Raw genomic sequence first — 12,606 nt, 5'->3', positions numbered from 1 at the left:
TGGATTTTTTGGTCTACATATTTATTTATTATACAAGCTGTACAGTACATAAAATCAAAATTCACATGTTTTCTGTAACCAAAATGTTAATTAGGTGGGCTACGGAAAATAATTAAGTTTTAGACTATACTTAAATGAAACATGTATACTTACTGCACTTGAACCCTTTTAACCATATGTAACACCTGCATATGTGGGTTTACCGCCCCTGGTAAACAAAGATAATAATACTGTCCACATTGTAACCAAAAATTAAAAGTGTATTGATTCATAAGAATAAATGTATTTATTTACGTATTTATTTGCTTTATCTTTACATAAGTACAACCAAGCAGAGCAAATGTTTTTGTTTTCCTTCTTTCTTGCGCATGCGTGAGATTGAGAAACCCACTTCTCCACCTGCGCGAGCTCTGCTGTTGTCATGACAACCAGTTGCTTACTGCAAAGTTAAAACACAAATCTGACTTGTGAGACCTGAAGTTGTCGCTTCCAAACAAACACTGTAGTTAGTCGCTAAAGTGAGTTGTCGCTGCCCTCAACCGGATTTGGGAGAACGCGGGTAAAATGCTGTCGACGACCTTCACAGGTGTGGTACCGGCTGCGGGACGAGGAGGTGCGGAGCCGGTTACGACACCGGGGTCAGTTAGACAAAGCAACGACTGCGGAGGTGCTCGGGTCGGGAGGGAGATATCAGAAGGAATCGGTGTGCAGGAGTGGCCCGACGGCTCCAAATATGAGGGAGAGTCTATAAATGGCCTCAAACACGGCAAAGGAAGGTACAGCTGGACAAATGGAGAGGTAGTGTGTGACATATTAAAGAATTAAACAGTTTCACTAGAGCATTTACTACCCCTTAGCTTTTAGGGTGTGAACACCTTAAAGCCAAGCTAAATGTAATTTAGATACAAATACACGCGTGGGTTGTTTTCTTTGGTGTAGTACTATGAGGGCTCTTTCTACAAAGACTACAAGCATGGAGATGGACTGTATTGCTGGCCCACGGGCCAAAAGTTCATTGGCAAGTTCTACCTCAACAGAAGGGAGGGATATGGTCAGCAAGTGTTCTCCGATGGAGCTGTCTTTCAGGTAAGCTGAACCGTTATTTAGATTATAGATACATCATAAAACAACGCACCTCTCCCCTCCTCTCAGGGCTTGTACCACATGGATCAGAGGTTTGGTCCAGGTGTGCTCAAATATCCAGATGGGCGAGAGGATGTGGGTCTGTGGCTCAAGGACCAACTGCTAAGGCTGTGTACCCCTTTGGAAGAGAGATTTAGCCTGAAGAATTTTCCTGAATATTCTGCCTACATGGATCCATCAGTCACTGCAAAATCCCCGACTCAGGTACATGCTGTGTCACCTAATAGTAATAATAATGAATAAGAAATAAGAGGCTAGAAATAAGAGCAGTCCTTAATGCTGTGTCATGCCCTTTCACAGCTGTAACACAGATAGTGTTTACATCAGAAAATCTGATGATTAATATTTTACTGCGTACATCTAAACTTACCATAAATGTACCCTTCTCACACCTCAGTCTATCTCTGGTAGTCTACAGCAACAAAAAAGGACACACTCTGAGGTAAGTCACAGCTTTTAATGAATAATTGGATGAGCTCTCTGAGTTAATATGACGCAGATCAGTTAACACCTCATCACCTTCAGGAGGATGAAGACAGAGATGTGCTGTTAGATGAGATTTTCATCTATCCACCTGGCATGGAGAGTTACTCAACAGATGGGGACCACTTGCCACTCCCCCCTGGTCGAAGGACAGAGCTGGATCGACATTTTTATGGCGAGCTGTGGGAGCCGGACGCTCATCCTTACCAAGGCTATGCAAGAGACCCACTGTCCACAATGCCATTACAGACCCGCCTTCAAGCTCACATACACAACCACAGGTCAGACTGGGTCCAAACACTGACAATTAGATCTGTGAGTCTGCAACATTCGTGGAACTTCATGTGTTTGTCTCTCAGGCTGCAGGCTGAAAATGTGGGCTGGGACACGGCAGCCGTTCTCTCTATGAACAGGGACAGTTTTGGTCCTAAAGGGCCTTTGGAAGTCAGTTCAGAATTGCTTATCCAGCACTCCTCCAAAGGAGACCTGCACGCTGTATCACAGATCCTCAGGACTGGTTTAGTCTACCCTGATGTAGCAGATTCGCACGGACACACAGCTCTGATCGCTGCCACCGTAACACATTACTAATTTTTGAACACAGCAAAATAAAAGGTTTTAACATTTTGCCCGCGGTTAAAATCTGAAGTAGTCTCATGTCTCATATTCTGTTTCTGTCAGGTAAACTGCCACAATGATGTGATCCACCTGTTGTTGGACATGGGTGTTGATATTGACAAGATGAACTGTGAAGGCATGTCTGCCCTCGCTGTGTGTCATGTCCTCTACTATCCTTTTCAATCTCTGCACATCACTGGAGCTGAACCACCTGCTAGAAACCAAGTAAGATCCAGCACGAGGCACCGTGACTTTGGGTTTTACCAAAAGTTCAACTCGTCTCAGATACCTATGGTTTTCTCACAGATAATTTCCCTTTTTCTTGACATTTATTTTCCCAGATCAGCCAAGTCGACCTCAATATGGACACATCGTTAATTAACAACCTCTCTGACCAGTAGGATTGTAGCTAATGTCCCTTCACACACACATTGTTCACTATTAATGATTTATATTCACACACATTGCTAAATGAAGCCAAACAACAAAACTGATTATGAATTTTTGGATAAAATACTGCTGTATTTATTTCTTGTGTTTTCAGATCAATAGAACCAACTGAACACATTTCACTTCTCAACCGTAAAGCATCCAGTGACAGTGAACTCCTCTCTGAGCGCAGGGTCGGACTGAATGATTGTGTCGCACAAGCTGAACACACACAGGGGGAGCCAAGGACAGAGGAAAGAGAGGACAGACACTGTGAGGAGACAGAAAGCATGAGGAGCAAAGGGAAGCAAAGAAAGACAGAGAGCAGATATGATCAGAGAAGGGAACGAGGAGTAAGTGAGGTTGAAGATACAGAAAGAGAATTTAAAAGGGGGGATAAGAAAGACAAACAGGGTGAGTCTGCTGAGACCAACGAGTTAAGCACAGATCACCTGGAAGAGGAGAGTTGCGAGGAGGATGAGAACGATGTGGAGGATATAGAGGGTAGCGATGAGAGTGGAAAAGAGGACGTGTCTTTTGTAGAACGCTCCATTCAAGTGCTGGATGGTCACATTAAACTGGGCACCGTGCAGTGGAAGGGAGCTCAAGCTAAGGTAGCAAGCAAGGGTTCATGAGTAATGCGGAGTGATGCTTCTCTGTGATTGGTTTGATGAGTTGGTTTAGTTCACTCACAACTGTTAATGTGTTTGTCTTTGCAGCACGGCAAAAATCTGACCTCAAAACAGAGCTTTGACTCCACCTGTTGTCTCAGAAGCTACGAGATTCAAGTCACAGACAAAATGATCCAGCTCGCTGCTGAAGCTCTGAGTCGCACAGGGGTTTCCATGCTCTGCAGCACGCAGGAGACAGTACGCAAAATGGCTGCTATGAAAATAGAGTCAGTCCTTTTTCTTTCTGCCTCAATTTACTTTTTATTTTGTATTTAATTTGCTGCTGGCTCTAGTGATCACTCTGATGTTCTGTTTCACCATGCATATACATCCATCAGGCATAACATTATGATTACTGAAAGGTGCACTGAATAACACTGATTATCTTTTAATTATACCTGTTAGTTGGTGGGATATTTTAGGAAGAAAGAGAGCATTTTGTCCTCAAAGTTAATCTGTTAGCAGCAGAAAAATGGACAAGCGTAAGGAGAAGTGAGCCAATTTGACAAACGTTTATTGGCTAGAGGATGGGGTCAGATGTGGCTCTTGTGGGGTGTTCCCAGTCTGCAGTGGTCAGTATGTACCAAAAGTGGGCTAAGGAAGGAACCATGGTGAACCAGCATCAGGATCATGGGTCGCCAAAGTTCAGTGATGCATGTGGGGAGCAAATGCTGATCCAACAGACCAGGTACTCAAAAAAGTTATTGCTAGTAAGTTGCAAATAAGTCAGAGTGCTCATGCTCACCCTTGGTGAAAATACCAACAATGGACACGTGAGCATGAGAAGAACATTTATTCTGTGTGTGCGTCGCTTACCTGGAAAACTCCTGGCTGCACTATGTGAAGAAGGCAAGCTGGCATAGACAGTATGATGCTTTGAGTAGTGTTCTGCTGGGAAGTCTTGGGTTCTGCCATTTATGTGGATGTTACTTTGACATGTACCACCTACCTAAACACTGTTGCAGATCATTTACACCCTTTCATGGAAACGGTACGCCCTGATGGCTACACCCTGCCACAAAGCAAAAATGGTCCAGGAAAGGTTTAAGGAGCACAACAAGTTGGAGGTCAGATCTCAATTCAGTCGAGCATCTTTGGGGTGTGCTATACAAACAAGTCAGATCTATAGGAACCTCACCTAGCAACACAGAGGAGGTAAAGGATCTGTTGCTAACATCTTGGTACAGATCGCACACCTTAAGGGGTCTAGTGGAGTCCATGCCTCGATGTGTCAGAGCTGTTTTGCCTGTAAAAGGGGGACCGGGACAATATTACCCATATGGAAAAGATATATATAAATCTTATAAAGTTTTTATCTGTCTTGTATGAAACTTGTATGAAAAGCATACAAGAGTGAAAACACGTATAAGATCCCTTGAAAAATTATATAATGAAACTTGTATGTTTTGTATACTTACTAAAAAAATATATGAAAGTAATGAGAAAGTGGCCACTTTCATGAGTAAATCATATATGTTTTTACTATTTCTTTTCCATATGGGTAGGCAGGTGGCCATAATGTTATGTTTGATCAGTGTAAGTAACCTGTGTGTGTTCTGTCTGAGCAGGCACCGCATTCGTTTGGGCACCATGAAACTGTTGTTGGACCGTGGAGCTGATCCCAACGCAGCCAGGATCCCCATGCCTGTGCTCTTTTTAGCCATTATGGCAGCTGACACCGAGAATGTGAGGAAACTGCTGCTGTGCGGAGCTCGCACTGACATCCCTCTTCCACCAGAGGCAGGAGCTCAACTTTTAAACAAATTTAAATAATATTTTGTACAGGCACAAAAGAAAAAAAAAATCCACAAACACAGAAAGAAAAAAAAAAGCACCTACATTAAACTCACCTGAAAATCTGCTTGTTTGTATAGAGGAAAGGCTTGTATCCCCTGCATGTAGCTGCAGCACTGCCAGGTCCAGCAGGTCCCAGAATCACACAGCTGCTGCTGCACGCCATCACCGACCCAGACGTACGGGCGTGCGACCAGGACGAGATCTACGAACCAGACAAGGTGTGTAGGTTTTAGAGTCCTGGGTTTTAGAGGTAAATGTGTTTGTGTTAGTTAACCTTTTTTTTTCTTTTTCTTTTTTATGTACTTATATATGTTATAGATTTCCACAAAGGCCACAGAAACACTAACTACCAGCCCACATCTCAAAGAAGGAGGCCGCACCGCTCTACATTTTGCCTGCCAGAGAGAAAGTGACTACAGGGTCGGAATGCATACAGTCACAGCTAAACACAGCACCACTATTTAATGATTACGTTACTGCTGCATCAAAGCAAAGTGCGGAGAACTGATGAATATTTAAGGTAAAAAAAAACACCTTTATTTTCCTTCCCAGAATGCCAGTGAAGTGGTTGCCATCTTGCTCTCCCACAGAGCCAGTACAGACCTTCTCTGGAGCGGCCACTCACCTCTCTCCTTGGCTATAGCAAGTGGCAATGAAATGGTACGACCTCGTTGTGCATGCACACTCACACATGCACGTGAGAGCCAAACCTGTCTTTGTCCCACACTATTTGTTGTTCCTCGTTTAGGCGGTAGACGAGCTGTTGAATGGAGGTGCAGATCTCAACTTACCCCTGGGCTGGAGGGTGGGCAGCGCGCTTTGTGCCCTCACCAACATCAACTACCACTTAGTTGGGCACAGAATTAAGCTGGTACCCACACAAACACATAATGACGACGAAACGTTTTTAAAAATTAATTTATTAACATTTGTACTTTTTTTGTGCAGCGATCAAAGATAAATGTGTTCTTAATGACTTCAAATGAGTCACTTTTGTTCAGCTTTCAGAGAAAATAAGTTTTCCTAACATCAGTACGGCTTTTGTTTGGTTTAGTTGGACACGTTAACTAAGGCTGGAGCTGATATCTTGATGCCAGTTACAGTGTGTGGCATTGTTGGAACTGCAGTCGATTATGCACGCTACTCCTTCAAACAGGTAACACTCCAGCCATACTACATTGAATGAATCTAATGTGAATTGCTGAAGAATGTCCAGTGACTATCAGCTGTAGGTACTGGCAGTGTTGCACCTTACTGGTTCATCCAGTATTTTATGTTAATCATGGAGGGCCATGCTGGTATACACGGGGGCTGAGTGAGAAGGCTTTTTAGAGTTTTATTTTTATATATATATTTATACTCCTGTCTGCCTTTATGCTCCTATTTAGGACTCACATATTGCTTATACTCCTTTCCACGCTTTGAGCATTCGGGAGAGAAAAATATTCGAAGCACGGCAAAAGCTACTGAGCAAGATGGAAGACTTGATGAGGCAGGTTGCTGCTGAGAGGGAAACTGGTAATATAGAGAGAATAGCTTCCACTGGATACTTGGTGTAATGCACTTGTCCTTTTATTATTGAATATGCCTCTAAATCATAGAGTGTGTGTCCGTGCATGTGCGTGTGTGCGTGCGTGCATTTGTACTGCATGATTGGCAGGAGACCTTTCCTCCAACAAGGCTCTTGCCAGAAATAAAAGCCTACCAGAGGAAACACAAGAGCACAGGTACACATACACTCACATTCATCTACAGTAAGGTGCTGCTCTAGTTCCTTTTTCCTGTTGTCTGTCATTTAAACTTTTACTTCAACTAATGTCAGTTTCTAGTAACTTATTTGTGACTCTTTTCGTGTAAACCTGTTCTCAGGAAACCAGTGTTAAAGTTCTGCTTTCACTGCGGTCGCTCAGTGTCTGTGAATCTGACCCCGGGCAGGCGCTGCAACAAGGTCTCCTACTGCTCCAGGGCCTGCAAGCTCAACTCCTGGGAGGAAAGACACAAGAAAGAGAGCGTCCAGGTATCAGGTGGGAGTCAGAGACCCTCCTTCCAACGGTTAGAGCCAAACTTCAGCAGCCTTAAAATATTTGATGACATTTTTTCACAAGTGCTTTGAATATATGAATCACTTATCTGAATAATAAAATGATGTTTAGAGAACAATTAATGATACAGAGAATTTGTGAAATGCTGATTCAGTTTTGGAAGAATAGAGCATGTAAATACTGTATTTCTTTCTTTCCAGCATCTGTTGACAGTGCCCAGAAAAGTGCTGTGTCAAAAACTCAACGAAGTCCCAGGGCTTTGTCTGCCATCTTGAAATCCAAAACAGCCCCCAAGCCACTGAGTGTCCAGTTCAAATCCCAGAGAGAACTAAAGCTGTTGAGCAAGGCAGAGAAAAAGTTGGAGAGCCAAAATCCACTCAATCTGAGGGAAAACTACAGCCACAACTGATGGATATTAACATTTCTGTTTCATTATGTCTAATATTGACTACCTAATTTAACAAAGCACTCAGATCACATCACTGTATGTGGTTGAATGGTGGTGGCAGCATTTGTGCCATAATATTTCTCATATTTGTAGCTGTCAGATTACAATATAAAATAGCATTAACTGTAAATTGTGTTATTATTAACTTGTGCTGTTGAATCAGATTACCTTTGTCATTGTCAAGTGCAGTCCCTGCGGCTCAAGAGAAAAAGTTTAAATAAAATTTAAAAAAATATATAAAAAATGAGGTCACTGTCTTGTCAAAATAAATGTTTTTGCCCATGTTCTTCATTCCCATGATAATATCTGGCTGAGTGTTTCATGAGAAAGGTGAAGCATGACAGTTATGCCACATGTGGTCTATCAAAGTTCAGGCTATGATGAGGAACAAGGGTATAGATGACAGTTTAAAAAACAGCAAATGGACCTTAGATTAAATTTTTATAGTTAACGTCATTCTAATGAATATGATGATAGCTTCTGTTTTTCACTTAGCCAGTCTGCGCAGTTCTTGTTACTTATACATTCATGAAGTATTAAAGGCTCGCCTTACTGTCAGTGAAAGTAGCATCACAAATAATTCGTGTCTCATTAGATTTGTGTCTTCCTGGTTTCAAACTGGGGATCTCTCACGCATTAGCCTGAATTGTGAACCGCAACACTAATGGAACAACTTTCTATAGGAAAAAATCAAACCCTGAATATTTCATTATAAGTAACTTTTCTTTAGCACCACCCTTAGGTTGTAATATATGCCTACTGACTGGGGAGATAAGTGTTATGTCTTCCTCACTTTAGAGCCTGACTAGATTTTATTTAGGTGTTGCTATCACAAATCATGATCCTGAGGGTTAAAAACAAAACAAAAGCTGGAGCAGCTCTTTTTCCCCACTCTCAAGACCATCCATTGTGTCATGAATAGGACAGAAACTCCACTGTTATCCCTAAATCTGAGATCCAACTAATGGATGGACTCTTCTCTTCAGCATCTGAATATATAATTTTATGTCACATCTTAATCGCAAAATAACTCTCCATGTCGGTTATTTTGCATTTGATACATCAAATAAATAGACTCAAAAAATCATTTTGTAAAATCCCTGTTTGGATGCATCATTCAGACATTCCCAGTAACATCATAACACAGACTATTTGTGCAAAGAAAGGCTCATTAAAGGCTCGTAATGATACATGCTGAATTGCCTGTTAGACTGGTTTTCATCAGCAGCAGGTTTACAGTAGGCTGAGGTTGCTGCCTGTACTTTGTTTCATACGTCATCATACGCTGATGAGTCAGAGGGACGGACAAACAAGGACCAGGAACAGGCTGGTGTGACCCAGAGTCACCTCAGCCTCAACAAGAAGCAGGAAAACGTATTCAGAGAAGGAAGGCTTCTTACAAAACCAGACCGAGGAGAAAGAGATGACCGAGGACTTGGAGGAGCAGGAAGACGAGCTGCTCGCTCTCCAGAGTATCTTTGATGCGGACGAGTTTGTTCGGGACGAGTCGAAGTCTGCCGGAGAAATCCGAGTATGTGTCGAGCTTCCTGTCGGCTTCAGCGTGGCTCTCAGAGAGGGTAAATCAGAGGCGCCGGGGTTGTCAAACACGCGACTGCTGGACCGAAAAGGTCCGATCTGATGTTTTTGGAAAATGTTGGTTTGGAATATTAGGAAGCACCTTTACTGTTACAGCCTTAATCATCTACTTAAGATAAAAATGGGTTTTATGTAGCCAATGATGTAAAATGAGTTAAACACTTGTTCTGCATTAGGCGAGCCCGTAACAATGTAATGAGCATGTTTTTGTTGGCCTTAAATGGAATGTATGATGTATGAATTAAATATATCTATATTAAATATACCTTTGAACAGCTTAATGTCATCAAGCATCATTTATAGCTTTTGCTATTTGAGTTCATGTGACAGAATATATCAAATATTTTCTGTCGAATACACCCAAATTATTTAAAAACAAATAAACAAACATTACAGAAAGAGAATAGTTCATCTGATGAGCTCGTATTTTTCTTTCTAAGGTGAAAGTCTGCGTCAGTATGATATTTCCTTCCTTCCACCGCTGCTTTTGAACCGCTGTCCTCGAACATCCTGTGGCTCTGCTGTTATTTTGGAGAAGTCCAGCAATGCAGTGCTTTGCTCTGAGTGCAGCTTTGCCTTCTGCGTCACGTGCAGAATGACCTACCATGGATTAGAAGAGTGTGAAACCAAGAAAAAACATGCAAGAGATGCATTGCAAACCGCTTTAAAAAGCCTAGACTTGCCACAGTCACAAGGTACACAAAGGCACACTATTTCAATGACTATGTGGATATCTCTTATGTTTACTAAAAATCCAAGTATGTTTTTTAAACTGATAATTTTTTGGTGTACTGGTTATTAATGTTAAAATATTCAGTCACAGGACGAGTGGTGTGAATGTTGTCCTGTTTCAAAGAAAATCATAAAGTCAGTCATTTCAAAGCAGGAAGTACAAGAATCAACATAGAGATGTCCCAGTATTGTGTCTCGTGTCAGTGCAGGACTCAACAGCATCAATCCAAGTGCAGCAGCCTCTGTAGAGGTGTAAGATTACTTTACAGCACTTACAAGTCACGAATGCGACTGAAAAAAATATATTTATTTGATCCGATTCTAATAGTAGCACTTTGTTTGATTAATCTTTAACCCTACACTGAAGGCCTTTTGTGTATTGATGCAAATGTTGTTTTGTGCTCTGTGCTATCTGTGTCTCTCAGAGGGGTTGAGTGCTCTCTTGAATGACTATAAACATGGCAGTAAGGAGAGGAAACGCCTGCTGGTGAGCAGATATGGTAACATGCTGGTAATGCTGGAAAGTAATCTGAATGACACCTGGTTGGCCAACAACAGCAGATGCTGTCCTCACTGCTTCAGCAGAATCGAGGTATTTAGTCATGTGCGCACGGAGAGTTTCTGGCTGTTTTGAAGTCATGTGACTTTGCCTGCTCACGTGTTGTGTTTCATGTTGCAGAAGAATGGAGGATGTGACCACATGTTATGCACTCAGTGTGGACAGGACTTCAGTTGGTGCTGCGCTCTCAGACTGACAACAAAAAATGGAAAAACGCACTTACAAGAATATGTCTGTGAGAACCACCGAAAATAGCCTCCCAGTGCTTCCGCTACTTTCACCAGCAGCCCATCATTTTGTCACATTAAAATCAGTTTTATTTAAAAAGATTAAAAGAGAAATGAGATCTGATTGAAACAAAAAACAGAAATTTACATCCTGTGAAGTGTTTTGACCCAGACATGTCATACTGTATCATGGTCAGCAGAGGGCGCTAAACAACAAGAATGACAAAGCAGTAACATGACAAGTTCCTTTTGGTAACTTTAGAAAAGCTAATATGTAAAACAGTCTGTTTGTTTGTTATTTTCAATAAATTGATACATGAATTTAACAAATGATGAACTGATTTATTTAACCTGGATGCTATAAAAACACTTCAGGAAAATATCCTCTGTAAAACTATACAATAGCAAACCTGTAATGTAGAATATCTTATACACATATTTCTATATGAGACGTTCTTGCAGCTGTTTCTTAGATTCTCTGAGATCTACAGTGTACATATTAATTATTAATCTTCGTCTACTCTTTTTTGACTTAACCTCATGTTTTATCACTGTTGCATATGTAAAATCACAGCATAAGGTCCTCACTATGTGCCTGTAAAACATGTTCTCCCTAGTTATAATTGTAGCTCATTGTTGTCTTCACTGTCAGTAAACCCACTGTTTTTGTTTTTCAAGTAATGTATAAAGCGTGTGGTTGTAATTACTACCTATAGCCACAGTTCCAGCAGTCTGGAAAAAGCCTTTTTTACTCCAAAAGATTAAGTTAAGATTCATTAAATAATTAAATAAATGTGTAATTCATTCATTAAAATGATAAATGAAAAATATATATGAATACACAATTAAATGTCAATTCATTTCATTTAAAAGATAATTATTTATTTCAAATTTTAATAAATTAAAGACGCTACTTTCTTTACTTACTTTTTGATTCATGTATTTGTTTAATTCATTTTGGCACATGTGGGTCTCAAGACTCATGCACACATTTTCTTTTATTATTAAATCATCCGGTTCATACCAGACCATTAGAATATTGTGTCTGACACCTCCAATTTTGTGTAATATCAAGGCTACACTAATAGAGATTGGTTAATATGTGTTTACAATCATTACGGCGTGCCATGATGATCTGGTTTAATCTCTAATGGTGCCTTAGGAACAAACAGGTCGAGAACAGTAGTCTGTAAGCAGGTTAAAAGGCTCATAGCGGTCCTGTATACTTCATTTCTACAGAGGTCAGTCTGTGTAGCAGATAGTGGCGAAGAAGAGAAAAGCTTATAACCCTTGAACTGCATGTCTCATTTCCCTTGCAGCAGCAGGCTACAGGTAGATCCTGAACATTTGGCTTCTTCACACTCACCAACTTCCTGTTTTGAAACGTCCCCCTCCATTCTTGCACTGTTCTGTCACAACACTGGAACAAAGACCACTGCTGCATACAACTGGAAATCTACAGATGTCTCGTATATCAGGCCAGCATGTTTGACTTTCTGTGTCTCTTCCAGGAAAATCCTGCTTCCACCCCAGGGGGAGGTCATCACTTCCTCATAAATGTCTAAACAACACTTTGCTTTTCTAAGGCAAACTGTTGCAGCAGGAGCCCTGGCCTGGAACTCCTGCTGCACTTGTACTTGACAAGCCTCTTGGTGGTTCTTCTGAGAGAAAAACAGCAAATGAAGAGGCACTCAGAAAATAATCATGTCAAGGACTATAAAAGACAAGTTATATGTTTCTACTAAACTATGGAGAGCAGTCATTTAACAAAACAATCTCAAATAAAATGAGGAGAAGGACTGCATGGTGAGTAAATAATACAGAAATCTTCTTTCCTGGAACTGAACAGGTAAAAAAATAA

General features: G+C 41.1%; 2 protein-coding genes across 8 annotated transcripts; both read left to right on the top strand.

Annotated features, from left to right (window-relative positions):
* The first annotated feature begins 418 nt into the window (after nucleotides 1-418).
* ankmy1 (ankyrin repeat and MYND domain containing 1) lies at nucleotides 419-7,875 on the top strand. Of its 6 annotated transcripts, none has more exons than XM_085252459.1 (20): nucleotides 419-798; nucleotides 940-1,086; nucleotides 1,153-1,347; nucleotides 1,541-1,585; nucleotides 1,669-1,907; nucleotides 1,986-2,202; nucleotides 2,308-2,469; nucleotides 2,586-2,641; nucleotides 2,867-3,287; nucleotides 3,393-3,571; nucleotides 4,913-5,084; nucleotides 5,219-5,359; nucleotides 5,460-5,561; nucleotides 5,694-5,801; nucleotides 5,890-6,012; nucleotides 6,196-6,297; nucleotides 6,530-6,659; nucleotides 6,802-6,868; nucleotides 7,011-7,165; nucleotides 7,384-7,875. In XM_085252459.1, exons 1-20 carry the CDS (start codon nucleotides 565-567, stop codon nucleotides 7,590-7,592), a joined length of 3,204 nt encoding a protein of 1,067 aa, XP_085108585.1. In that variant the 5' UTR covers nucleotides 419-564; the 3' UTR covers nucleotides 7,593-7,875. The 6 variants fall into 6 exon arrangements, with proteins under 6 accessions (XP_085108585.1, XP_085108584.1, XP_085108583.1 ...); XM_085252458.1 differs by having other exon boundaries at nucleotides 2,789-3,287; nucleotides 7,077-7,165; XM_085252457.1 differs by having other exon boundaries at nucleotides 2,789-3,287.
* Nucleotides 7,876-8,948: 1,073 nt separating this feature from the next.
* On the top strand, nucleotides 8,949-11,491 carry LOC146555071 (E3 ubiquitin-protein ligase RNF14-like). 2 transcript variants are annotated; one of them, XM_085252498.1, is made up of 4 exons: nucleotides 8,949-9,259; nucleotides 9,668-9,922; nucleotides 10,385-10,551; nucleotides 10,639-11,491. In XM_085252498.1, the coding sequence occupies exons 1-4, from the start codon at nucleotides 9,055-9,057 to the stop codon at nucleotides 10,771-10,773; spliced, it is 762 nt and encodes a 253-aa protein (XP_085108624.1). In that variant the 5' UTR covers nucleotides 8,949-9,054; the 3' UTR covers nucleotides 10,774-11,491. The 2 variants fall into 2 exon arrangements, with proteins under 2 accessions (XP_085108624.1, XP_085108625.1); XM_085252499.1 differs by having other exon boundaries at nucleotides 8,949-9,208; nucleotides 10,639-11,489.
* The last annotated feature ends 1,115 nt before the right edge of the window (nucleotides 11,492-12,606 follow it).

Source organism: Mchenga conophoros, linkage group LG17, assembly GCF_057382185.1.
Source record: "Mchenga conophoros isolate Kocher_MC1m ecotype Shallow Benthic linkage group LG17, M_conophoros_male_GT1.1, whole genome shotgun sequence".
Lineage (NCBI taxonomy): Eukaryota > Metazoa > Chordata > Actinopteri > Cichliformes > Cichlidae > Mchenga > Mchenga conophoros.
Note: the sequence above shows the minus strand (reverse complement) of the source record. Positions and strands in the feature narration are given on the sequence as shown.

Excerpts from the sequence above, each read along its gene's own strand:
- ankmy1 (XM_085252457.1), top strand. The coding sequence starts at position 565 with ATGCTGTCGACGACCTTCACAGGTGTGGTACCGGCTGCGGGACGAGGA. Across the intron at positions 2,642-2,788 it reads ATTAACAACCTCTCTGACCA|ATCAATAGAACCAACTGAAC; the intron begins GTAGGATTGTAG and ends TTGTGTTTTCAG. Across the intron at positions 6,298-6,529 it reads CACGCTACTCCTTCAAACAG|GACTCACATATTGCTTATAC; the intron begins GTAACACTCCAG and ends GCTCCTATTTAG.
- LOC146555071 (XM_085252498.1), top strand. The coding sequence starts at position 9,055 with ATGACCGAGGACTTGGAGGAGCAGGAAGACGAGCTGCTCGCTCTCCAG. Across the intron at positions 9,260-9,667 it reads GCGACTGCTGGACCGAAAAG|GTGAAAGTCTGCGTCAGTAT; the intron begins GTCCGATCTGAT and ends TTTCTTTCTAAG. Across the intron at positions 9,923-10,384 it reads AGACTTGCCACAGTCACAAG|AGGGGTTGAGTGCTCTCTTG; the intron begins GTACACAAAGGC and ends TGTGTCTCTCAG.